The sequence below is a fragment of the Catharus ustulatus genome, chromosome 27, assembly GCF_009819885.2.
Source record: "Catharus ustulatus isolate bCatUst1 chromosome 27, bCatUst1.pri.v2, whole genome shotgun sequence".
In the NCBI taxonomy this organism is placed as follows: domain Eukaryota; kingdom Metazoa; phylum Chordata; class Aves; order Passeriformes; family Turdidae; genus Catharus; species Catharus ustulatus.
Window position 1 is genome coordinate 5079877 of NC_046247.1, and position 25251 is coordinate 5105127.

General features: G+C 57.8%; 4 protein-coding genes across 4 annotated transcripts in view; 3 read left to right on the forward strand and 1 right to left on the reverse strand.

The window, feature by feature from the left end:
* NUDCD3 (NudC domain containing 3) overlaps positions 1 to 3411 on the reverse strand; it is a 29022-nt gene extending 25611 nt beyond the window's left edge. The window contains exons 1-2 of the mRNA XM_033081274.2: positions 2979 to 3411; positions 654 to 946 (exon numbers count right to left, since the gene is read on the reverse strand). Of these exons, the coding sequence (XP_032937165.1) occupies positions 654 to 946; positions 2979 to 3170 (485 nt within the window). The 5' untranslated portion in view covers positions 3171 to 3411. The remainder of the gene's footprint in view (positions 1 to 653; positions 947 to 2978) is intronic.
* Positions 3412 to 3626: 215 nt separating this feature from the next.
* Positions 3627 to 8541, forward strand: LOC117007873. Its single transcript, XM_033081309.1, has 4 exons — positions 3627 to 4489; positions 7363 to 7455; positions 7989 to 8238; positions 8450 to 8541. The coding sequence occupies exons 1-4, from the start codon at positions 3868 to 3870 to the stop codon at positions 8457 to 8459; spliced, it is 975 nt and encodes a 324-aa protein (XP_032937200.1). The 5' UTR covers positions 3627 to 3867; the 3' UTR covers positions 8460 to 8541.
* A 3102-nt stretch (positions 8542 to 11643) lies between these two features.
* Positions 11644 to 19928, forward strand: LOC117007891 (sodium-dependent phosphate transporter 1-like). Its single transcript, XM_033081336.1, has 11 exons — positions 11644 to 11751; positions 11899 to 12365; positions 12453 to 12593; positions 12690 to 12775; positions 13982 to 14078; positions 15552 to 15671; positions 17175 to 17420; positions 17513 to 18050; positions 18316 to 18501; positions 18747 to 18831; positions 19275 to 19928. Exons 2-11 carry the CDS (start codon positions 12050 to 12052, stop codon positions 19434 to 19436), a joined length of 1977 nt encoding a protein of 658 aa, XP_032937227.1. The 5' UTR covers positions 11644 to 11751; positions 11899 to 12049; the 3' UTR covers positions 19437 to 19928.
* A 961-nt stretch (positions 19929 to 20889) lies between these two features.
* Positions 20890 to 25237, forward strand: LOC117007843 (cytosolic purine 5'-nucleotidase-like). The gene is made up of 18 exons (XM_033081257.1): positions 20890 to 20978; positions 21458 to 21531; positions 21619 to 21736; positions 21811 to 21906; positions 21992 to 22083; positions 22174 to 22231; positions 22348 to 22441; positions 22551 to 22604; positions 22711 to 22794; positions 22921 to 22962; positions 23033 to 23140; positions 23276 to 23342; positions 23431 to 23601; positions 23776 to 23827; positions 23919 to 23979; positions 24089 to 24265; positions 24426 to 24527; positions 24629 to 25237. The coding sequence occupies exons 1-18, from the start codon at positions 20890 to 20892 to the stop codon at positions 24674 to 24676; spliced, it is 1587 nt and encodes a 528-aa protein (XP_032937148.1). The 3' UTR covers positions 24677 to 25237.
* Positions 25238 to 25251: the final 14 nt, after the last annotated feature.

The following is a 25251-nucleotide window of genomic DNA, read 5'->3' on the forward strand; positions in this document are numbered from 1 at the left end:
ATGGAGGCTGCTTGGCACTGGTGGAACGCCACCAGGCCTGGCTAAAGAGAAAACTCTGCAGCATTTGATTGATCTTCAAAGCTGGCCCTTCTCTCAACCAAGGGCTCAGCCAGAGACCTCTAGAGGGCTCCAAACCCATTTGCTGCTGCAAATGTCACATGGTCAGGCCTGCCAGCACTAACTTGGAGGTATTGTAGGTATCCATGCACACTTCCAGACGGCTTCTGGGATGTCTCCCAGCACGCTAGGGAGTCCAGCACTAACAAAATGGTTGCAGGCTGGTCCCACGAGTTCCACGTGAGCCTTACCAAGTGCCAGAAAGGGAACAGTGCACACCACAACCCATCTGTGGAGCAGCCACATGGCCTAGCCCAGCTTTGTGGGGCCACATACATGATATGTCACTTCCCCTGCTGAGAGCAGAGTGGAAAACCCTGAACCCCCCACAGGACAACAACTGCTGCCCTCCCATGGGGAGTTACACAATGCCTTTGGCCTGGGAAGCCTGCAAGGGAAATCCTCACAGCCTCCCGAAGGGCTGAGTGACAGGAAGGTCAAAATCTGAAAAGGGCTGTGCAGGGAACAGTGGACACCCTGTCCACAGTTTTGCCTCCCCTCCTACCAGGAGCATGAAGAAAGTAAGAGACCCTTACGTGGGCAGCTCTGCTGGGGCAGCAGCCCCCGGAGGCTCCACCATCCCTGGGCTGGGGTCTGCGGCACCCTGGGCTGTAGCTGATTCTTGAGTGCCTGCAGCTTCCCCAGTATGTGGTGCTGGGATGTGTTCTGTTGTCTCCACCTCAATCTCCTGAGCTGCAGGGCACAGCTTCACCCTCTCAGCGGCTGCAGCTGCCTCCTCCTCCTCCTCCTTTTTCCTCAGCTTCACCTCCAGCTCCCGGCGCCTCTTCTCATCGTCCTGCCTGGCCATCCGTTCAAACACTCGGAATGCCTGGGAGAGAACGAACAAACCAAGTAAGCAGCACTGCCAGCTCTGCCTGGGATGCTAAGAGAAGGAAAGGAGCAGCATCACACACGTGGGGCACCTACTCCTTCCCGCCTTTCCTCTCTCGCACCACATACCTATCCCCAGCTGCTTCAGCCACCAACAAAAACAGCTGGTGACTCTTTGAAAAGTCCCATGGCCATGTCAAGCAGACCTCAGAAACTCCTGGGAGCATTTTGGAATTGTTCCTAGGATTGTATTCTCACAGCCAACTCACCCCAGCCTGGGAAGAGGGCTGGTTACTCCAGGGAAAAGCAGAGTGGTGAGATTCAGCTCCTGGCTGGGAGGGAGCTCCAAGAGAGCCTCCCCTTACCCCATATTCCAGGGCTCACCTGGGGACCATTTGCAAGCCTGGATGGCAAACAGGATGAGCTGCCCAGGAAAGTTGCAGGACAGCTGATCTAGTACTGGTTGTGCCCGAACAGACAGGTGCAGAAGAAGACATGATCCCAGGAGATGCAATCCTACCCCTCATCTGGCTTCTGGCCGTGCCTGTCCAGTGCAGGCTGAAGGTCAGAAGTGAAGCCCACAACTGCATCTGCAGCGAGGAGTGATGGCCACTCAGACCCTGCACCTGCTTCTTGAAAAGGCAGCAAGTTCTCCCACCCAAGTGCCAGGGCTTTGGCACTGTAAACACGTTCTAAATGTGTGCAAGCATCAAACACAGCCCTCCTTCGCTTCCCAGGAATATTTTGGAGGCAGATTTAATGCTTCCAGCAGTGGACTGGCACACCTGCTCGATTCAAGTCTTCCTCTGGGTCCAGGAGGTGCAGGACAAAGGACATGGCCCAGGGAGGGCTCATGCCAGCACAATCACAACAGGACAGAAGCCTGTGCCACTCACCCCAGCTTTTCTCCCCAGGCAGTGAGCAGAGGGGAGGATATGGGAGAGGTGAGCACCAGCCCTGCATGGATCATGCAAAGCAACATCTCAGAACTGTGCCCCCTGGACTGCAGTCGAGCAAGGATGAGAAATGAGCCACTTCCACACTGCCCCCACACTCTGGGTGCCTCTGGCTGCAGCCATGAGGCTGACCTGACTAACACCTGCCCATGGCAGGAATGCTGCACCTCCACCCTTGTGCCCAGCCCCAGAAAGTCCCAGGGGGACACCAGACACAGCACTGCCTTCTGCCCAATAGTTTGAGCTCCATGCTGTCCCTCTGCAGCCTGAGCCCCCTCTGCGGTCTGCCTAATCCGGAGGGACCAGCAGGGGCTTGTCCTGGCAGTAATGAGGACCCCCCAAGTGCCACAGAGCACCACAGGGAGAAGCAGTACCCCTGTCACCCTGCCTGTGGCACACCAGGCCTGATGTGCCTGGGAAGGAAAATTCACTAGTCCAAGAAGACAAATACCTTTAACCGGCCTCACTCTTAAGTTTTACGAGCTCATTTCCTCCTTGCCAGTGAAGATTAACAACAGGCCGGAGGAACCCAAGTCAAAGCTGCTCCAACACGGAACCTGGCAGGTCAGGAGCAGGACCAGTGCAATGCCGGCCACAAGCTCTCGCTGAGCCGAGCCCAGACCTGCTTCCCTCAACGACTCCCGGGTCTTCATCTGCCTCCTGCCTCTCTCTGGGCTCCCACGGCTCCTGGCGGCAGCTCCCTGAGACCCTCCTGCCCCGATGCTCCCGGGGCCAAGCTCCGAGCTGTTGTCGCAACCGGGCTCTTCCTACAGGGGTTTCTCAGTCCTCACCTGCCTCCGGGGCTCCTCATCTTCTTACGAGGGTGACGCTTCCCCCCAGTTGAAAGGACCTCTCTCTGCGCTCCTCCAGGCAGCGCCGGTGTCCTGAGGGCTGCTGTGCCGCCCGACTCCCGCCCCGCATTCCCCGCTCTGCCCGGACCTAACCCCACCGCTGGCCCGATACGAACACCGCCCAGCCGGGAAGACACGACCCGTTCGACTCGGCCCCGCGGTAGGGACAGCGCCGGGCGCGAGCAAGGCCAGGCCGCGCCATCCCCCCGGGCCTCGCCGGTACCTGCAGGGCCATGGCCTGCGCCGCGCCGGGCGGGAAGCCCAGGCGGTCCCCGGGCCGCAGGAGGAGCCGATAGAAGTCGGTCTTGCGGTAGAGGAAGCCGAAGAGGATGCGTAGGAATTCCTCCACGTTGCCGACATGCTGCAGGATGCCCAGAAGTGCCTGGTCGTACATGTCAGTGAGCGAGGCCTCCATGGCGGCCCAGGGCCCGCTGTCACGGCAACGGGTTCAGCCGCGCTTCCGGTCCGCCCGGAACCCGCCCCGCGCATATGGATTCCGGCCCTCTGGGAGGCCCCTCCCGCCTCGCTGCGGGCATTCCCGGCTCCCACTGGCGCCGCTGGCACCTCCTGTCGCCTCACAGCACCCGGAGACGCCCAGACCCCGCGTTCCCATAACCATCTGTGTCTCCTATGTCCCCGGCCTCCCCTCCCCTCGCCATTCCCGACTCTGCCCCCACGGGGGACGCGAGGAGTAGGGGGGTGTGCAGAACCCGCTCCGCGCCTCCAGGGGGCGCCCACGCCCCGCCACGGCCGCCCGGGGGCGGGGCCAGGACCGAGCGCGGCAGCGGGAGCGGCGCGGGCCCGGCCGTGAGGGGCCGGCGGTGAGGGGCCCGCGGCCTCCCATCCCTGCTCCCGAGGGAGCTCCCCGAACCGTCCCCTCGCTCCTGCCTTGCCCTGGTGTTAGCCCGGCCGCCGTGACCCCTTGGCCCGCTCCTCATCTGTCGCAGCACGCGTTTATCCAGCCGCGTGCCGGGAAGTTTGGTCCAGAAAGGTCCTGAGAAAGACCGTGTCAAAACCACCAAAATCAAATTATTCCATCAGCTGCTTCCCTTGATCGACTTGATCAAGACTGCAACCATCCAATCAACTCATCCACCAGACACCCCCTGCAAATGCCCCTCTCCAGGGAAGAGAAGGGTGTTGGGGGTGCCACGCCAACAGCCCAGAGATGTGCCATCCACAGTCTGCCCTTTGTCCCCGGGTGGAGTTGCCCCACCGCAGAAGGTTGGTCAGGCAGGCCTTGCCCTTGGGGAAGCTGTGCTGGCTGTCCTGAATCACCTCATGCCCTCCTGCAGACCTCCTGGGGGATCTGTTCCATCATCTTCCCAGGCCCAGCTGAGGCTGAGGAGTCGGTACACATGGCAAGCTGGGGTGATGGTGAGACATGCCGTGTACTCCAGCACAGCTTCCAGGGCTCCATCCTGCCAGTGGTGAGTTGCTCCAGACTCAAGACAGTTGCTGCTCTTGGAGATGCTGCTGTGGGGCTGAACAACTCCACTGGCAGTGAGAGCAAGCCAGTGTCTCCGTGGAGGATGGCTCCAAGGTTCCAAGCCATGGGGATGCTGCTCAGATCGTCCTGTCTGACCAGGGAGTACTCCCAAAGGATCTCCTTGGCCAGTGCCTTGAGGAGGATGTGGCTGTCCTGGGACATGTGGCTGCCAGGGGATGCCCTCACGGTGGTGGCTATGATGGATATCAGCAGACCCTGTGTGTTGGTGCCAGCAGGGTCCCCAGGTATGTAGGCCACTCCTCTACGCTCCTTTGGTAGGTGGCGAGGTGTTGTGATGGGCCCCACTTGTCTGGGCAGCTCCTGGGCTGCCCCAGAGCAGTGGCACTGTGGCCCAGAATGGAGGTGGCCAGCAAAGGTGGGTTGGTGCTGGTCCACTGGGGACAGAAACTCTGGGGGATGAAGAAACAGCTGCATGATGCCCCCCAGACCAGGGTGAGTGGGAACCATGCTGGGCCAGGGGGAGCCTCAGGGGCACCCGCTGAGCTGGCCTCCACTGCAGACATCCCCCAGCTCTGTGCCAGGTACGTGGGGTGCTGGTGACCAGGGCAGGCCTGCAGTGGGTGCTGCTGGGCCAGTGGGATGGGCAGCAAATCAGCTGTGAGACAGGAGAGGTAGCCCCAAGGAGCTGCTTGCCCTGAGCCAAGGACTTTTCTGTGTCCCATGCTCTGCCAGGGAGCAAGTGCACTAAAGTCTGGGAGGGAAAATGGGTGGGACAGCTGTGCTGAACAGGCTAAGGGGATGCTCTGTGCCATAGAGCATCATGCCCAGTATAGGGGAGTTACCCAGAACAAAGGGCTTCAAGGGGTTTGGGGGCTGGTTTGGCATTGGTTGGCAGGTGGTGAGCGGTTGTAATGTGCATCACTTGTTTCCTTGTGTGTTCTCTTCCTCTCATCACCTCTTTTTCCTTTTAAAATTATTATTATTACTATTTTACTGCATTTCAATTATTAAACTGTTTTAATCTCAGCCCACAAGTCCTATTTTCTTTGCTTTCCTGAGTATGCTCCTTACTCCATGAGGGGCAAAGTAAGCGAACAGCTTCATGCTGCTTAATTGCCAGCTGACAGTCCTGTTTGATGACTGATCTGGGGCATGAAGGGTTTGAAATAATTCCCAGGTGCCAGCTTCTGACTCCTCCAAGGGAACTCCAGGAAGTGTTTGGTCCATGTTCAGGGCAGGTCAACACCAGCAGCTGCCTGACACCCTCAGGCACTTCCAGGAGCACTGGGATTTCCTCTGGAGACAGGTGAAATTCCAGGTAGTTTCTGCAGAGTTTTTTAGAGCAGCTCTCCAGAGAACCCTATGTATGCTGGGGAAGGGCTGAATCTGGTGGCTTCTCTTGACCTGTCACCAGCAACTGGGGAATATTTGGTTGCCCCATGGAGATGGCAGAATGTTGCTGGTGGAAGCCCCCATGAGGTCACAAAGTGCCCTGCAGAGCCACAAAGCCAGGCCCTGGTGTGCAGTGTGCATTGTGTGTCACAGGCTTCAGCAGCAGTGGCTGGAGCAGCAGCAGCAGCTGCATCATGGTACAGGCACGGTGTGCCCTGACTCTCATCCTCCTCCTGGTGGCCCTGCCAGCCCAGGATGTTGAGGCTGCTCCGTGGCAAGCACAGGCAGTGGGTAGGTGGGCAGGCCAGGGCCAGCACCCAGGTCTGCCAGATCCCAATGAGCAGCAGTGACTCAGAACTCAACTAACACACTTTCTCTCTAAAGCGCTGGAGCATGAGGCTATGCAGGAGGAAGTGCCTCAGGAAGGCCAGCAGGCAGTGCCAGTCCCTGGGGAAAACACCAGGGCCTTTTACACAACAGGAGGGGCAGGTAATCGCTGTTCTTTGGCCATTCAGCAGCATCTGCCGAGATCCCCGTGTGTCTGCAGGCTCTGTGCGGTGCCAAACTGTCAGTGCAGAGCCAGTGCTCTGCCAGCAGCCAGGAGCAGCTCTGGGCCATCACCTCGGGAGTGCAGGTTGTTGCTGTTGCTGTCCCAGGGACACACCTGGACGCTCTGTGGGTGCAGCAAGATGCTCAGCAGCTCTCACACTCCATCCTCAGGGATTTCAGAACTTTGTTCTTTTGGGAGTGAGGCCACCTGCACACCCCTCAGCAAATGATGGGAAATGTGACTTTGGATCTAATGCCCCTCCCCCAGCATCTGCATCCCAGACCTTGCTCTGAGATCCTGGAGGTCCTGACACAACAGAGGGGGATCCTTGCTTGCAACTGGGCTCTGAAGGGGTGCATCTCAGATCGGCATGGCTGAGGAGGACCCTACATTATCCTCCTGCAAACTCTGTGCCTGAGCCATGCTGAGGCTTTACTTTTCCCCGATCCTTGACAGTGCTGGCCAACCCTGGGGAAGGTCCCCATGCCAGGATAGAGGAATGCTTTCAAAATTATCCAGGCACTGGGCAGTCCTGCCACAGGTTGTAAGTGAGAGACAAGTCCTGAAAACTGGGGGCAGGCAAATGCTGCCCATACTGCAGAAAAAGCAATAAGGAAGAGGGAAATTCAGGTATCTCCCTAGAGGGCCTGACTGAATCCCCTTGGGGTGTGGGTGCTGGGATGGGGAGGGGGAGCTGGGGGGTGGCTGTCCTTGACATGGGAATGGGTTTTGTCCATCTCACTCCAAGGAGCAAATGGAAGCTGTGTTCCCCCCATATCCTCTGTCCAGCCCCCTGAGTCCTGTCCATGGAGACAGCTGTACCCTTCAGCATTAGAGTGTCTCCATCCAGGGCAGCACCTGCCAAGCCTTGAAAGGGAAGATGGGCAAGGGCAAAAAAAATAGTGGGCAAATGTGAAGGATCCCCAGGAACAGGGAGCAAAGCCTGGGTGTGCTGTGTTCTTCCATGATCCTCTTCCCTGTTCTGTTGTTCCATCAGGACAGATGGTGCTCCAGGGTATAAGGGGAGCTCTTTGGGGGGAAGTCTGTTTGCAGCTGTGGGCACAGGCAGGGCTTTCCCAGCTTCTCAGCTGGACTCTGCACTTTAACTCCCCTGGCACTGCAGGAATCACTGGTCAATCCTTACCAACTGCACAGCCTGAGTGCTGCTTCCAGGGTTTGCTGGGGGAGAAATGCAACTTTATTCTTTCCATTAAGGTCCAGAGTATCAAGATGGAAGGGGACAATCTTCCATGGAGACATCCAAAGTGCTACATGAAATTCTGAGGGAGCTGAGGATGATACTAGGAGGTGGGTACAGGTCACTCCTAACAAGCACAATTGGGCAGCAGAGGCTTCAGGTGCATGTAGGGGCACATAGTAGTCCCCCTCCACCCACACCTCAGATTCTCACTACAGGATCCCCCATGTGATGCCCTGTGGTACTGGTGAGCTACAAGGGTGCTCCAGAATCTGCACTGCCAGTTTTGTCTCTGGCTGAGACCCAGGGACTGTTTGCCCCAGTCAGATCATCCCTGGCCAGAGCACAAGAGAAATTGTGGGTACATGTGAAGAATCCCCAGGAACAGGGAGCAAAGGCAGACACTGGAAGAATTGGATCGTGGCCACACCAAAATGTAAGCAAAGCTGAGAGGAGAGAGAGGGTCCAGAGAGCAGGGACTTGCAAGGCCTTTGGGAGTTCCCTTGGCTTCTACTGAAGCCATGGAAACGTTGCCACCACAGGATATTCCCTCGTTCAGAGATCCTAGTGAAGTAAGAAAGAACATTTGTTGGCATTGTCAGCGGTGAGATTAGCACACTAACGTGCACACTTGGTCCTCCAGGTGTGAAGAGCCTGAGCCTCAACAGCGCTGTCAGCAGGAGATCCACCAACACTGGGAACAGCGGGGCAGACCCAAATGCTGTGGATAACAGGGCAAACCCAGACGCTGTGGTGGGCAAGGCAGACACAGGCGCTGTGGATGCTAATTCTTTCCAGAAGTACTGCATTGAAGGAATTGTGGCGGTCCTTGGCTCGATGCTGCTGGGAATGGTGCTGTGTTGTGTGCTCCATGTGTGGAGGAAAAGGAGAAAGTAAGTTAGTGGGGCGTAGGGGAGCTGCCAAACCAATAAGGGGTGGCATGAGGTATTTCGAGTTCTGGTGCTCTGGGTGCCCAGTAAGTTGCTGTGGATATTGGTGCTGTGAGCTCCATGATCTGCCCAGAGTTCTCTGTGCCCGCTGCTCTGCACCCTCACACCCCCCCCTGCACCCTGGCTGGGCCTCAGCAGCTTCCTCTCTCCACAGGAAAACATAGGATCAGGAAGCACCTCACAGCTTCCTGAGCCAGTTTGGAGCGCCTGGACAGCCAGACAGAAGAGTATTTGGAGGAGTATAAATAAAGAGCACCAGCACAATCAATTTTGTTGTACTGGCTGCAAACTTCCATGGGTGCCACTGTAGGGCCTGGGAGTCCCCTGGGTGCTGGGTGGGGGGATGCAGGGAGCCCCATGATACCACTGAATTTAGCTTGCCACTGATTCTAATTGATTCTTATTTGATTTTCACTATATGTATTATCCATGCTGTAAGCAATAGAGTGGCTCAGGACACAACCCTTTGTTGTGTTTTTGCAAATTCCTATTAATTCTACCTGAACATGAGGAAGAACTTTTCCATTCAGGTGACCATGCACTGGAACAGATTGCCTAGATTTTGGAGTCTCACTCACTTGTGATATTCCAGGACTGTCTGGACACAATTCTGTGCAATGTGCTCTGGATTATCCTGCTTGAAGAGGGAGGTGGGACCAGATAACCCCACTGTTGTCTCTTTCAACCTTATCCACAATGTGATTGAAGTTTGTTTTCACTAATACCTTTGCCAGTGATTCACCAGCATGCAGTGAGTGGAAGTGGTCTCCCATGCAGGGGAGGCACCCAGTAAGATTTCTTCATATGCTTGGGCACCATCTCCTGGAGAAACACATGGCAAAGAAAGGAGCTGGATGAATGAGCTGGGGCAGACCTTGACAATTAACAACAGAGTAGGACAACATGAAATAAGAGGGTCAGTCAGGAATGGAGTGTAGGTAGGCAGGAGCACAAACTGCTGTAGTGCTGGGGACTTCCAGAGACTGCTGGTGACAAGAGGTCCATAGTGTGCAAACAAGTATTGGGATGCTCAATGATGCTACTGAACACCAGGACACACGCAGGATCCTGCAGGTCAAAGCCAGCACCAGGACTGGGAGTGCTGATGCCAAGCAGGTGGATTTAGGGGCAGGCTCAGCATGCATCCATCCAATGAAGGAGTTACAGACTTACTGGTGCTACTGGGGTGGGAAGTGGTGGGGAGGGGGGATGTACCCCCTGGGTCTGTATGTGAGATTGCCACAGACTGGAGTGTTTCCCAGGGCATTTCCCAGCAGCTCCCAGTGTACTGCCTCACTGCTTTAAGTGCCTCCAGTGTCACTGCTCAGGAGTGGGGCTCACTGTAGGATTGAAGCTGACAAAGGTCTAAGGATCCCCTCCCAGTGTTGGGAACCTGCAGTGTCCAGAATTTTCCTGGGGGTATCTTGAAGGGGCCACCCATCCTGCTCCTTCCCAGCACATCCTCGACCCTGCACTCCATCTATTCACTTCTGCACCCACGTGATCAATGTTGCTCCCCATGTGCAAGGCTCTGTACTCCCTTTTGCTCAGTGCTACACCCTCCCACACTTGGCCACACACCTGCACACTTTGTGCTGTGCCCCATATTTGGTGTTGCATCCCAAATACTCAGTGCTGCACCCTGTATGCCAGTACTGCTCCCCAGACCTGCCTCTACCACTGCAGGTATGTAGACACACCTGGATCCCTTCTCAGCTTTGGGGGTACAGGGTTATAGGACCTGGGGGCCCAGAACATGGATCTTCCCAGCTTCATCCAGGGACTCTTGCCGCAGTTTCCTCCCCAATTCTCGAACCTAGGGAAATGGGGACACCCAGTGGTGACAGGAATGTGGAGTGGGGACAGCCTAAACGTGTGGGGTCAGCCCTTCCTACTCCTTTGGCAAGCTGAGAGTGGCAAGGGGTCCCCAGGCCCCAGGTACACATTCTTCCTTACCCCCTAAGCCCAGCCTGTGCTGTGGTTCTGCACACACAGCGCTGCACGTGGCCCGGGACACAGGGCCCATGGGGACACGGGACGGACTCTGGCCGGGTGACGCAGGGGCAGTGATGCAGCAGGGCTGGGGCACCCTGGCCACTTCCTCCCCACACCAGGTGGCATTTGCAGCCCTTTGTCACTAGTGTCCCATGACGCGATGGCGTGCAATGGCCCAGCTGTGGCCGGCCCCCAGCCGCTGACCTGTGCAATGGCACAACCCCTGGCCAGACAGCCCAGCTTCCCGTGACGGCTGATCCGCTGCCCTGGGGCTGCCTGTGGCCTCTGAGCACTGAGCCGTGGTTCCTGCTAGGCAATGATCACCCCAAGATGGGAATGGGCACTGGAGCTCACCCTGCTCAGGGCACGTGGGCATGTGCACATGGGGCTGTTTGTGCACACATGCTCACAGACGGCTGTGCACTAGCCATGGGCAGGGGCTCACCCCTGCCTGTGTCACCCAGGCTGGAGGTGCTGGGGGAAACCCAGCAGGACCTCCTGGGAATCTCCTGGGGCCTTGCAGGATCCCCTGAGCTGCCACTCAGCTCTGGATGCTGCTGCCATGGCTGATGCTGATTTCAAGTCCCCAGGTGTGGCCCTTACTGAGGCCAGTCAGCACTCCTGGGTTGGTGCTGTTGCTGGGTGCTGGTCTCAACCAGTGAGGGCACAAGGCCCATGCATGATGTCAGTTCAGAGCTGAAATGCCAGCACAGTGGTCAGCAGCTCAGCGCCTGCCCAGGTTGGTGCAGCACTGTTGCTGTGCCTGGCACAGGCTGGTCATGCTGGAGCTGAGCAGAGCCGTTCCACAAGTGGGCCAGACCCACACCCATACCAAGTGTGTTGGGCTGTGCTAAAGCCCAGCCTGGGCTCTCACACGTGCTGGCCTGCGCCCGGGACACACAGGAGCAGAGCCCACATCGATACCAAGCCGTGCCAAATGTGCGTGAAGCTCGTCAAGGCCACACCCGTGCAGGGCTGAGCCAGACAACGCCAGAGTACACACCTGGGTTAGGATATGCCACACCAGTGCTGGGCCGTGCCAGAGTCGAGTCAGCCCACTGTCGGGCCGGGCCGGGCCGGGCTATATCATTGCCGTGCCGCCACCCCGCGGGACGCCGAGCGCGCACGTGGTTCTCAGGCGCGGTGCCCGCGCGGCGCGGCGGGGCGGGGCTGGCCCCGGGCGCGTGCTCGGCGCTGCCCAATCACGGCGGGGCCGCTCGGCGAGCGAGCCAATGGACGGCGGGGGCGGAGCCGGGCCCCGGCGGCGGGGCGGGGTTTGGGTCACGGGGGGCGGAGGGCGGTGTTAAAGCGCGCCCGGCGCTGTGGCCGCGTCAGTCTGGGCGGCGGGGGCGGGCGTGACGGGCTGCTGTGTGCTGTGAGTGCAGCGGGGCGCGGGGCCGAAGCGGCAGCGAGGCGGGACCGCACTTGGGGATTCCTGGTTAGCGCGGCGCGGCCCAGCCGGTGAGCGGAGGTGACGGGCAGGGGCGGACACACACGCATGCACATGGCGGCGGGAGGGGGCGGTGGCGCGCGCGGGAGCGGCCGTTACCGGCGGCGGGAAGGGCCGGTGTTCGGGGCTCATCCTGCTAAGCTCTGTCCTTCCCGCAGGATGAAGAGAGGCGCGGACCATGCCGCGGCACCCAGCCCCCAGCCCCTGCGACCGACGGGCCCGTAGGACGTCGCAGCCCACCCGAGCCCTATAGCGATCCCTCTATTTAATTTTATACCTAATTTATTAACCCATCGCCCCGCTCCCGCCATGGAACCGACCTCCGTGGTGCCCACCGCCCCCATGGCTGACTTCCTCTGGATGTTGGTACTGGGCTTCATCATTGCCTTCGTCCTGGCCTTCTCTGTTGGTGCAAACGATGTGGCTAACTCCTTCGGCACGGCTGTGGGCTCGGGGGTGGTGACCCTGCGGCAGGCCTGCATCCTGGCCAGCATCTTTGAGACGGTGGGCTCTGTCCTCCTGGGAGCCAAGGTCAGTGAGACCATCCGGAAGGGTCTGATTGATGTAGACATGTACAACGGCACACAGCAGCTGCTGATGGCAGGTTCAATCAGCGCCATGTCCGGTAAGGAGCAGGGAGATCACAGTGTGGGGGCAGGATGTCCCAGGGTGCCCTGGTGATGGCTTTCTTAGTAGGCTGCTTCTTCTCCAGGATCTGCTGTATGGCAACTGATGGCTTCATTCTTGAAGCTTCCCATTTCTGGTACCCACTGCATTGTTGGAGCGACCATTGGATTCTCACTGGTGGCCCAAGGTCAAGACGGTGTCAAGTGGTCTGAATTGCTGAAGATTGGTAAGTCCAGCTGGCCAGACCACCTCAGCAGTGGACCTGTGTCCCTGGGATTCCTTTTCCAGCAGCAGGATGCTGATTGTGCCTCCCACTTTCTAGTGTTGTCCTGGTTCATCTCACCCCTTCTTTCGGGCATCATGTCTGCTATCCTGTTCTTCTTCGTCCAGAGGCTCATCCTCTGTAAGGTAAGGGCTATGTGCCCTGTTTTCTGACACTTTGGGGCTCTTGGCTGCACTCAGTGGACTTGTGGGTTGGCTTATGGTCACCAGGGCTTCTCCTGGCACTTTCTGGACTGTGTGCTGACACCAGGGGAGCCCTTTGGGAGTTGAAGAGGTCAGAAAATGGGGCCTGTGGCCACTCCGGAGTGGTTTTGGGGCATCACATCCCCTCTGAAACATGGGAGTTGTCCTGCCTGGCTTCAGCAGGATGAGCCCTGTTTTCCAGTAGTGAAGTAACCCAGAACTGATAAGACCTGAGCTGTCAGTTGGGCTTTTCCAAAATCCTGGTGTAAGGATTTTTTTCCTTGGGGTAGGCTGCTGGCAAAGGTGGTGATCCACCATGGAAAGCCATAGCTGTCCTCAATGGGGAGGGACAGAATTCTTCCTGTGGCTGGGGAAACCACATTGCTTCCACCTGGGACCCCAGAAATGCAGAGAAACTCCAGCATTTTATTCTGTGTATCAGAGGTTAAATTCCTTTAAGTTTTATGATTCAGGAGTTGTTAAAATCTTATTGCTGGCAGCCCTTTAAAACAGCTCAGCGTCACCACTGTCACTTGTGTAACCAGCCTCCCAAAATGGGGCTGGCCCTGTCACGCTTCGTTCTGGTGCTGAACAGTCCAGTTGCTCTGTGCTGCTTGGCATTCAGGAAAGCTTGTCCTGCCAAATCCCAATTGCTGGGCAAGCAGTGGGGATTAAACACTCCTGCTGCTGAGGTGAGGGCCTTGCTGCCAGGTATGTGGTCAAATAAGCTCCTTTGTGAGTAATGGACTTTTTATTTTGTTCAAGTCAGCTGGAAAGGGTAAAAGCTTTGAAAGTTTTTGGGGAATTGAAAGAAAAATGTGAGTGGAGGTGGCAGTTTGGGGAGCTGGAGAATGGGTTCAGAAGTCAAGTAGAGATGAATTCTTCCAGGCTTGAGAGTGCTAGAACCCTTGGCTGGGCCTGCCCTAGCTCTCTGGGGAGCCTTGTGGGACCCAGGTATTGTGTCCCTCCTGCCCTCCCAGCTGGGGGCATGTGGCTGTGAGCTGTTCCCGCAGTAAATAAATGGAGCTGTCATCTGTAGGTGACTGAGGGCATGAACCCCTTCTGGAAAGAATCTGTTGCTAAGCTGCTCATTGGCTGCTACACAGCCCCCCTGTCTACCTCTCTACAGCACTGATCTGTGTTTTCCAGGCAGATCCTGTTCCCAATGGCCTGCGAGCTTTGCCCGTCTTCTATGCTTGCACGGTGGGAATCAACCTCTTCTCCATCATGTACACTGGGGCACCCTGTAAGTGCACAGCAGAATGCTTGAACCTGAATTTTGAAATTCTTTCTAAAGCTTCCATTAAATGCACGATTTACCCCTTTTTTGCTTTACAGGGCTGAGATCTCCTAGAAGGCGGCTGGCCTGTGCCCGTTACGGAAAGCGGCAGGCTAGCCTGCACTGTCTGGGCTAGGTAGTTGCCCAACCAAAGAGACCTGCTCAAACTAAACTCCTCCAGACCTTTCTCCTTAGACTTCCCAGGACTGGCCAATAACATGACTTCCCCTTCCCTTCTCTTACCTGTGCTAAAACTCAGGTATCTGCTGACTGCTGAAGAGACTCCTCAGGCTGCTGGTGGTGGGGCCAGGAGCAGGGAATGGGGCTGAGCCTCCTAATTCATCCTGCCCCTAAAACCAAGCCAGTTACTCATGTCCAGAAGAGCTGGCCCATGTGCTGCAGAGTCTGAGCTGAGTTGGAAAAGCCAAACTAAGATACTGGGTTGCAGGGGACAGGTCGCAAGCAGGACTGAGAGGGCTCAGCAGGGACAGTTGGATTTGCCCATGGAGCCAGAGGCTCTGTCACCTCCATTGTTTGCTGGGATGACTTGGCCTGAGCTGTTTTTTGGTGTGTGCGTGGATTGCCTGTTGTGGAGGAGCCTCTGGAGGTGGGATGCAGGCAGGCAGTGCTTGCTCTGGCAGGGTTTACTCTGTAAACAGTGGCTGGAAAATTCTTTGGAGGGATGTCAGCTTTCCCTTCCCTGGGCTCTCCAGCGTGGGAGAGAGGAGGACAGGCCTGCAGTGGTGCTGCTGGGGGCACTGGGGCTGCTCCAAAATCACTTGATCATTTGGCATATCCAAATCTGTGTTTATCCTGAGTTCTGAACTGCTGAGTGAGCTCTAGGGTGCTTGAGCACAGGGTTTGCAGGCAGACCTATGTCTGGGCTACTTCAGGAGCAGTAAATCACTGCCTGCAGCAACAAATGCAGGGTTTGAATTATCACAAGCACCTGATGCCCTACATGGGGTTGCATGATGCTAGACCTCTGCTGAAAGTCAGGCTACCTGTGAGAATGCTTCTAAGTGGGTCATATATTACCTCAGATGCCATGAAGCCTAAATTTCCATTGACTCCTGGAGCAGAAGAGCTGCCCTCCCCAGCAGCTGGTGAGCTGGAGGGGCTGGTGAGCTCTGGGGGGAGCAGCCCAATCTTCCCTGTCCTGTCCAGAGCAGCACTGGCTGCAGCAGCCGTGCTGGGAAGTGTTTTTTCCTTTGACATTGCAGCAAATGAGGACACAAGAGTTGTGTGGAGCCTGTACAGGGTTTGGCTGGGGGAGTATACCTGGGGTTTCAGCCTTCCCAGCAGTGTTTTTCCCTGGCAGGTGGATTAGCTCAGGGCTATTGCAGGTGATGGAGTCCCTGTGCCTGAGAAAACCAAAGTCATATATTGAGGAGGGTTTTTGCCCAGAAGTTTTCAAAGATCCGTTGTTTTATTTCCTAGTGCTGGGCTTTGACAAACTTCCTCTGTGGGGTATCCTCCTAATTTCGGCGGGGAGTGCTGTTGTCTGTGCTCTCATCGTCTGGTTCTTTGTATGTCCGAGAATGAAGAAGAAAATCGACCGTAAGTACCGCGTTCCTCTGCAATCCTCGGGGAAGGGCATGCTCTGCCCAGCTGACTTCTCTTCCCAGCAGGAGATCACATTAGCTGTGGGGCTGTTATTAACAGAATTCTCAGGGTTTAACCTGCTTTGAATCACTGGGGCACTCGCCACACTGGGCTCTGTCTGCTCCCAGCCCAGGCACCCAAAGCCACCCCAGGAGCAGCTGTTGTGCTGCTGAGCAGTGTCTGGGGCTGACTCATCTGTGGGGTGATGTCTCCTGGAGCTTTGGGCAGTATCAGACAGCTTGTCCCACTCTATTAATAGAGGAGAGATAAGGCAAAAGACAATGTGCCTGTTGTAACTTTTAGTCTTCTCATACCTGCTGAGCAATCCTTGGCCTGGTTGATGCAGATCACAAGTTTAAAGCTGATGAAATTGTTTCCCTGTAGAAGAAAAAAAAAAACCAACCAAAAACCCAAAACACTCTATTGAAAGGCATCCAAAGGATCAGTCCTGAGCTCTGCCTCCAGAGCAGTGCTTGGAACTGCATGTGGTCCTGAATATCAATGATGTGTGCAAGCTGGGGCCTTGGGAGTTGGTGATGAGGGGCTGTCCTTGTTGTGCTGGTGTAATTGGGCTGTGACTAACAGCTTTATGGCTGTTCTTGACAATCTTCCAGCTGTTTAATTTAATTCCCACCCGTGAGGTGGGCTCTTCAGCCTGGCAGACGTGCTCCCTGCCAATGCACAGCATCCCTGGGAGGAGGTGGGCATGCAGGGGGAGACATTTCTGCTGGGACTGGGTGCCAGGATGAAGGGTTGATGCCACAGCCCTAGAGGCAAACAAAGTGACAGAGAAATGGTCATGTTTATGACAAGAAGGTGGTTTTGGTTGTTGTCTGAAGGAGCTGACCTCATGTTTTCACCTGGAGAAAACATACTTTTCCCGTTAGAGGTGGAGGAACAGCCTCAGGCTTCAAGGCTGGGTGCTGCTGGTTTGGCTCCCCAGGATGGACAGGAAACCAGGCTGCCTTTGGGAGGTGGAGACGAGCTCCTGTTTGGGTTTGTCATCCACCAGTGGAAGCTGGAGAGGAGCCCAGTCTGCAGCTGCTGGGCTGGGAGATGAGCTGGGCTCTTCTGGGCGCTGTTTTGTCAGCTTTCAGGGGTCATAGCCTGTCCAGAAGTGGGTCCAGAGCATCCCACTGCCCACAGAGATGGGACAAACATGGCCCAAAGAGGAACCTCTGCACTAGACATTACTGACATAAAAGCCTCATAATGATTTTCACCACACCCAGTGTGGGTGGGAGTGCCTAAAAATAGGAGATGAGCTGGCTTAGATGGTTTGGCTGTTGTGCCTGGGACAAGGTCTGACTGTTCAGCAGTTTTCAAAGTTCAGGATGGGGAGGAGCTGTAGATTTTATTTGGCTACCATAAATCTGAGTGGCAAGGGGTGTGGGCTTTGTGCTGGCGTTGGGTGCAATGGTTGGAAAGGGGTTTGATGGTGGCTGCCCCTCTTCACAGGAGAGATAAAATCAAGTCCTTCTGAAAGCCCCTTGATGGAGAAGAATGTTTGCCCAAAGGAGGAGCAAGAGGAGGCCAAGATGCCCCTGAGTGATGCCAAGGGTCCTGCTGCCGACGCAGGGTCGGCCATCCCCCTCCAGGCAGTGGTGGAGGAGAGGATGGTCTCCTTCAACCTGGGGGAGTTGGAGGAGGCCCCGGAGCAGGAGAGGCTTCCCAGCCTCGACCTGAAGGAAAGCATTGACAGTGGTGAGTAGCAGAGGGTGATCCAGGTGGTAAGACTTCCCCAACCCCAGGCAACCCTTGGTGCTAACCCCTCCACCTGCTGTCCCTACTGGCAGGAGCTGTACGGCTGCCCAATGGCAACCTGGTCCACCTGAGCCACCAGCTGGGTTCAGGTGGGCAGTACCAGTACCACACTGTGCACAAGGACTCCGGCCTCTACAAGGAGCTGCTGCACAAGCTGCATCTAGCCAAGATGGGGGACTGCATGGGGGACTCAGGGGACAAGCCCCTGCGGCGCAATAACAGCTATACCTCCTACACCATGGCCATCTGTGGCATGCCCCTGGACTCTCTGCGTGCCAAGGAGAGCGAGGATGGGGAGAAGCTGAGCTGGTCTGTGGCGGACACCAAGAAGAGGGTCCGCATGGACAGCTACACGAGCTACTGCAATGCAGTGGCGGATGCACACCCAGCTACAGATGTGGACCTGAACACAGCCCAGGCAGAGCTGGGTGCCAGTGACCGCAAGGGCAGCACTAGGTCCCTGGAAGAGTGGCATGAGCAGGATAAGCCTGAGGTGTCCCTACTCTTCCAGTTCCTGCAGATCCTCACGGCCTGCTTTGGCTCCTTCGCTCATGGTGGCAATGATGTCAGGTCAGTGGAGTTAATGGGAGCCAGGGAGGCTGCTAGCTGGAGCTAGTGCTCACAGAATCATGGAATCACAAAATAGCTTGGGGTGGAAAGGACCTTAAATGTCATCTTGTTCCAACCCCCTGCCATGGACATGTTCCTCTTGACCAGGTTGCTCCATGTGCCATCCAACTTGGCCTTGAACACTTCAATTCTATCACTCTTCAGATCATATTCTATCTTGCCAAGAGCCTCTGGCCCTCTAGACGAGATCCCCTTTCTCTTCCAGCAATGCCATTGGGCCCCTGGTTGCACTCTTCCTGGTCTATCAAACGGGCAATGTGGCTACCAAAGCGGCAACTCCCATCTGGCTGCTTCTCTATGGGGGTGCAGGGATTTGCATTGGCTTGTGGGTCTGGGGAAGGAGAGTCATCCAGACAATGGGAAAGGACCTGACTCCCATCACACCATCCAGGTAAGGGCTACCATGGAGCAGATGGGAGGTTCCAGGCAGCCTGAGAGCTGCATTCTGCTCCAGGAGCCGCTCCCTTCTCTCTTGGGGGTTTCAGTGGTAGAACTGGGGTGTGTGTGGCTCCAACACCTTGCTGCATCCTGGGGGGTTCATCCAGGGGTCTGAAGAACCAAGCTGTCTTGAGCCCATTTTGGGGTTTTCTTGGGGTATCTAGTGCCTCAATTCTGATCTGCTTTCTGTCTCTGCAGTGGCTTCAGCATTGAGCTGGCATCAGCACTGACAGTGGTCATTGCCTCCAATGTTGGCCTCCCAATCAGCACAACTCACTGCAAGGTAGGAGGGGTCGTGGGGGGATGGCTTTGGCACAGTGTGAGCTCAGAGTTTCCAAATCTTGGCGCTCACAGGGTGGAGCTGTGTGGGAAGCCCCATTCTGGGCCGCTGGCCACTGTCAGCTCCCAGCTCTGCTGCTTGCATCTCAATGTGAGGTGGCAGCGGCTGCCTGGCCATGAGGTGGATCCCTGGGACACTTAGGAGATGATGGGAGAACAAAACCCCTTTCATGGCCCCCTAGGCTCTGCCAAGAAACCATGGGAACCCAAGTGCTGCCACCCCTCTGGGGTGGCAACTCCTTGTCCTGCACTCCCTTCCTGTGCTCTGTGAGATCCCCACAGGCTGGAACAGGACCCAGGGCTCTGGCCTGGGGGGTGAAGGAGTGCATCTTTGGGGGGTGCAGATGCCTGCTCTGGTGCTGAGCTGTGCCCTTACTCGTTGGGCAGGTGGGGTCAGTGGTCTCAGTGGGCTGGCTGCGCTCCAGGAAGGCCGTGGACTGGCGCCTCTTCCGAAACATCTTCATGGCGTGGTTCGTCACTGTTCCCATCTCTGGCCTCATTAGTGCTGCCATCATGGCTGTCTTCAAGCTCGCTGTCCTAAAGTTGTGAGGCCACCAGTGCTCCCACTGCTCCTGCTTCCCACTGCTGTCCTCCCTCGAGAAGCCACTGGGGCTGCCTGCTGTGGGGCGGCGGCTGCGCCCATCTGCGCATAGTGCTGTCTCTAAAGTTTCTTTTTTTTTTTTAATATAACTGTCTTGGCACTAATATGGGGGGGGTGGGGTGCTGCCAGGGTGCTGCCCCCCCCTCCCCCCCCCCGATCTGCTGTAGCTGTAGATAAGCAGTTACTGGGGGCCACTTTCTCACTTCTGCTGATCCCCTGGTAGTGATTTCTTGGGGGAAGAACAGGTTCGTCCTTGCCTGCCCTGGAGGAAAGGGCTGGGGAGTCGTGGAGTACCCCTCTTGCAGGCTGTGCAGTCTTCAGCTTTGCCTCCATTGCTGTAGTGCTGTGGACACCATCCTGCTCGGGGGCCCTGGGGGCTGCCCTCCGGCCCCTGTCACTGCTGCTACCTCGGACTTAATAAAGATTTCCTTCATAGGCCAGTGCTGCCTGTGGTTCTGGGGATTTGGGATACGCTGCGGGCCAGGTGCTGCCCCATTGCCCTCCCTACCTTGGCCCTGTGCCCTAGGAGGGAGCTGGGGACAAAGATAAGAGCCCCACGTGTCCCCTGTATCAGGGGAGGGGATGTAAACAGCCCTACACAGGGGTTATCGGGGCCCTGCACCTGGGGACGGCTCCTGCCCCCTGCCTCCCCCGTGTGGGGGGTGTGTGTGTCTGGCCGTGTGGCCATCCCTCCGCTGCCCTGGGACAACAGCTTCTGCACTGCCCCTCCATGGGCCCTGGGATGCTCCCTCCTGGCTCGGTCAAGGCCGGTCCTACATCTCCACGTCAGCGGCCCCGGGGTGTTGCAAGAACCTCGGTTGGGGCAGCCGGGAGTGCTGGGGCGGAGGCGGGGGGGAGGTGTTCGGACAGATGCAGATTTCCAGAGGTGCTTTATGTGCTGCGTGGGGCCGCTAACGCAGCCCCGTGGGGCGGGGGTCGCTGCGTTCCACGGGCCGTGGGCGCTCCATCCTGTCTCCATCTCCCCAGGCTGTGAGGCCGGGGCGGATGCGCTCCCATCGGGGCGGCTTTGGGGCGGCGGCGAGGTCAGTCCCTGACCCCGGTTAATGATTTGCCGTCGGGCGCTTTCCGCTGCCACCGGCGCCGCTACGCAAACAGCAGCCCAGGGCTCCGGGCCCGGGGAAGGGGGCGACGACGGGGGCAGCGGGGTGGCACGGCCGAGGAGCACCGTTCAGGGAGGGCATGGGGAGCACTCCCCGTGTGAGGAGGTGTCCGTACCGCATGGGGGGGATGACTGCCCCATTTGGGGGTCACCGGGGTGCCCCGGTCCGTCCCCCTGTGCTGCCCGAGGCGGGGCCAAGGCCCGGCCGGTGGCCGGGGAGGGGCGGGTCCGCAGGGCCCCGTTAAAGCGGCGGCCGGAGGCGGTGGCTGGAGGCGGTGGCGATGGGCAGCGAGGGACTGCGGGGCCCGGCGGCGGCCCGGGGCCCGGGGCAGGGCGACCCGCGGGCCCTGCGGAGGGACTGCCAGCACCGGTGGGCTGAGGACTGCGGAGGGACTGGCGGGCAACGGGGGCAGCAGGACTTGGGGATGCGGGGCGAGGGCTTGGGGAAGGACAGCTGGGGAGAGCACATGGGGAGGGGAGCAGGACCTGAAGAAAGGGCCCCGGGGTTCAAGTACGGGAGAGATACTTGTATCGAGAAGGGGGAGACGCCCTGGGTTTCATGTAGACATGCCGGGGTGGGAGCAGGTCCAAACAGGGGCTTACTATCCCCCTTACCTGCGCTGCACATCCTCCGCCTCCCCTCCCTCCTCCAGCTCCATTTCCAGCTCCCCAGCCCATTTTGCAGCTCCAGTAACTTGCTGTGGGGCCCTGGGCTAGGATGTGCACACAACCCTCCCAGAGCACTGGCCAGCGACTGGGATAGGGAAACACGACCCCATCTCTTCTTCTGTGCCACCCCCAGCCCTAAACCTCTCCTCACCCCGTAACTTCCTCCGTGGTCACCCTCAGGATCTTCGTCAACCGGAGCCTGGCGCTGGAGAAGATCAAGTGTTTTGGCTTTGACATGGACTACACCTTGGCCAGTGCGTTTTGGGGGGGCCCTAAGGCAGGGTGGGGTAGTGGTGGGATCCCCTCCCAGCCCCTGCCCATATCCCCCTTTCCCCCTGCAGTGTATAAGTCCCCTGACTACGAGGAGCTGGCCTTCACTCTGTTGCTGGAGCACCTTGTCGCCATTGGGTACCCTCCTGAGATCCTTGCCTACAAATATGACCCCACCTTCCCCACCCGGTCAGTTTGTGGAGGGGGTCCCAGAGATGGGAGGGGAAATGAGCCCCGCATCCACTGACAGCTGTGTGGTGCAGGGGACTGGTGTTTGATGCCCTGTACGGGAACCTGCTGAAGGTGGATTCCCATGGGAACCTGCTGGTCTGTGCCCACGGCTTCCGCTTCCTCAAGGGGTGAGTCTGTGAATTTCCCACTGCTGGGGCAGGGGGAAGTTGGGGGTCCCTCAGGGTGGAGTGCAGCTCCATGCTCCCTCCTCAGAGCCGAAATCCTCCACTATTACCCCAACAAGTTCATCCAGAGGGATGACATGAAGCGCTTCCACATCCTCAACACCCTCTTCAACCTCACAGGTGAGTGGGAACTCCTATTGCCCTAGCCCTCCCACCATCCTGGGTTGCTCTCCTGCCCTGTACCCCATCTCACAGCCCCCTCCCCCACAGAGGCCCATCTCTATGCCTGTCTCGTGGACTTTTTCACCAACTGCTCCAGATATGTCAAGTAAGAGGAAGGTGGTGGGTGGGGGCTTGGTATTGGATTGGACAGGGGTTAAATCTTGGGGGGAGCTTCCCTTAGCAGGGCAGCCCCTTCACCGCCTCCCTTCCTGACTGTTGCAGCTGTGACACCGGCTACAAGCATGGGAACCTCTTCATGTCCTTCCGCAGCATGTTTCAGGATGTGCGCGAGGCCATGGACCATGTCCACCTCTCTGTGGGTGCAATGGGCAGGGGGCTGCTCGTGATGGGTGCTCAAAGTGCTGGGGTTTTCCCACACACACACCCTGGGAGATTTTGGCCAGCTGCACCCATCCCTTCTGCAGGGCTGCCTCAAGGAGAAGACACTAGAGAACCTGGAAAAATATGTGGTGAAGGATGTGAGTCGTACAGACCCCTGTGGACCCCTCCCTACTCTGGTCCTCGCAGTCAATTCCTTGTGCTCCCCCCACCCATGCTCCCCTCCACTGACTTGCCCCTCACTAGCCCCGTGTGCCACTGCTGCTGAGCCGCATGAAGGAGGTGGGGAAGATCTTCCTGGCCACCAACAGTGACTACACCTACACTGATGTGAGTAGGGGATGTCCGTATCCCCCACCACCAGGCCCAGCCTACCCTGGATGGGGGAGGCAGAGGGGATGTGTTGAACCACAGGTGCCCTGGGGGCAGCAGTGATGATGCCAGATGTCCTTGCAGGCCATCATGTCCTACCTGTTTGACTTCAGCAATGAGGACAAGGTGAATCTGTCCCCATGGGGGGTGCAGGGTGCCCATCAGCACCCTCTTGTTGACCCCCCAGCATCCACAGGCTGACGTCCCACAGCGCCCCTGGAGGTCCTATTTCGACCTGATTGTGGTGGACACCCGCAAGCCCCTCTTCTTTGCTGAGGGCACTGTCCTGCGCCAAGTCGACACGGTGGGTACCTCTCCCCTGCTGCAAGCCTAGTTGGGGTGGTGGGCGTTATTTAGGCACTAAGGTAGATACACAGCTGGTTGGACACCAAGCAGGCACAGATAAGTGTCCCCATCCTGGGGTCCTCTTGTCCTACAGGACACGGGGAAGCTGCGCATTGGGACGTACACTGGCCCCCTCCAGCACTGCGCTGTCTACTCCGGTGGTAAGCGCCCAGCTGGGCTCTGTTCTGGGCCCTGTGGGCAGCATAGGGGGCATGCCCACCCCTCCACCTTGACCCCTGGCTGTCACAGGCTCCTCAGATGTGGTGTGTGACCTCCTGGGTGTGAAGGGCAAAGAGATCCTCTACATGGGGGACCACATCTTTGGGGACATCCTCAAATCCAAGAAGAGGCAGGGCTGGCGCACCTTTCTGGTGGTGCCTGAGCTGGCCCGTGAGCTGCAGGTCTGGACAGAGAAGAGTGGTGAGCAGTGCTGGGTTGGGGACACAGACTTTGCCATGCAAGGGGAGGTGGCCTGGAACCTCCTACACCCCTCAATGGCAAAACTGCCTCAGTGGGCCATGCCCTGACCCTCTTTGTTGGTCATGGTGGGCAGTGGGTGATGCTCTTGTACTGAGCTGGATGTTGCCCTTGCAGAGCTGTTTGAGGAGCTGCGGAGCCTGGATCTCTTCCTGGCTGAGCTGTACCAGTGAGTCGGTTAGGGTGGGAGACAGGCAGGGGTGGGAGCACCTGTGGGGAACCCTCCACGTGAGCCCTTCACCTGCTCTGTTCCGTTACAGGCACTTAGACAGTGGCAGTAGTGAGCGCCCAGACATCAGCTCCATCAAGCGTCGGATCCAGGTGACACCCAGGGCTGTCATGCACCTCAGCTCACCCCCCTGCCACAACTTCCTCCGTGGGGGCCCCCTAGGGGCCGTTGGGTGCCCTGACTGTCCTGCTTCATCTACAGAAAGTCACACATGAGATGGACATGTGCTATGGGAAGATGGGCAGCCTCTTCCGCTGTGGCTCACGTCAGACACTATTTGCCAACCAGCTGATGCGCTACGCAGACCTCTACGCTGCCTCCTTCATCAACTTCCTCTATTATCCCTTCAGTTACCTCTTCCGGGCACCCCCTGTCCTGGTATGCAGCCCCCAGCCCCTGCTGGTTACCCACTGTGCCTCAGTTTCCCTCCCTGCCTGAGGGGGCCATGAGGCTGATAGAGGTGTTGGGTGGGCACCCAACCCCTCGGCTGGCTGGTGCCAGCCTCTCTCTGCGAGCCTTGTCCACCTCACCCCTGCAGATGGCCCATGAGTCAACAGTGGAGCACTCTCGCCCGGACTCGGGGGACACAGTCACTGCCCTTCCTCCCTGGCTGGCCCAGCATGGTGACCCTGGCCAGCAGGTGGGTGGCAAGGAACAGACGGGCAGAAGGACACAGGCGTCCTGCCACCCCTGATGCCCTAGGAGTCCTATGCCCACTGGGCCCCTTCTGCACTGTCTCAGGTCCCCCAGGACTCGAGTGGGGAGGAGGAAGATGATGGAGAAGCCTGAGCACACCCCCAACTGCTGCCATGCCCGGTGCCAGACCCACAGGAGAGCATTCAGTGGCCCTGGACCACTTGCACTGCCAGATTGAAACCACTCATGGCCAGCTACCATCTCTGGTGGCTACAGAATGGCTGGTAGCCCTGACTCATGGCCCCTGTCACACCTGTCCCTGGACAGCTGGAACCTTCTCCTGACTGTGCCCAGAGCCAGGAGAGCTCCCCCCCGCCAAGCCTGCTAGCTCCTGCCCCTTTAATTCATATTTGCCTGGTGCCCCTTTAACTCATACCTCTCCCAGCAGCTCAGTGCCCGCCTGGGGCCATCCAACACCAGGTGAACAGGCAGTGCCACTGCTGCAGTATTACTGGAAGCCCCACTGCAGCAGTTGGGGTCCCAGCAGCTCCTGCCCCTTTAGCCTCTGGGCCTGGCCCTGAGCACTGCAGTGCTGGGTTGGAGGGGGTGGGGCTGTGGAGGTGACAGCTGTTCCAGTGGAACCACCCTCACCTGCTGTTCCCCACTTCTTTTACCTACCCTTTTCTATTTATAAAAGATACTCAAAACTCCTGACACTGGCACTGCAG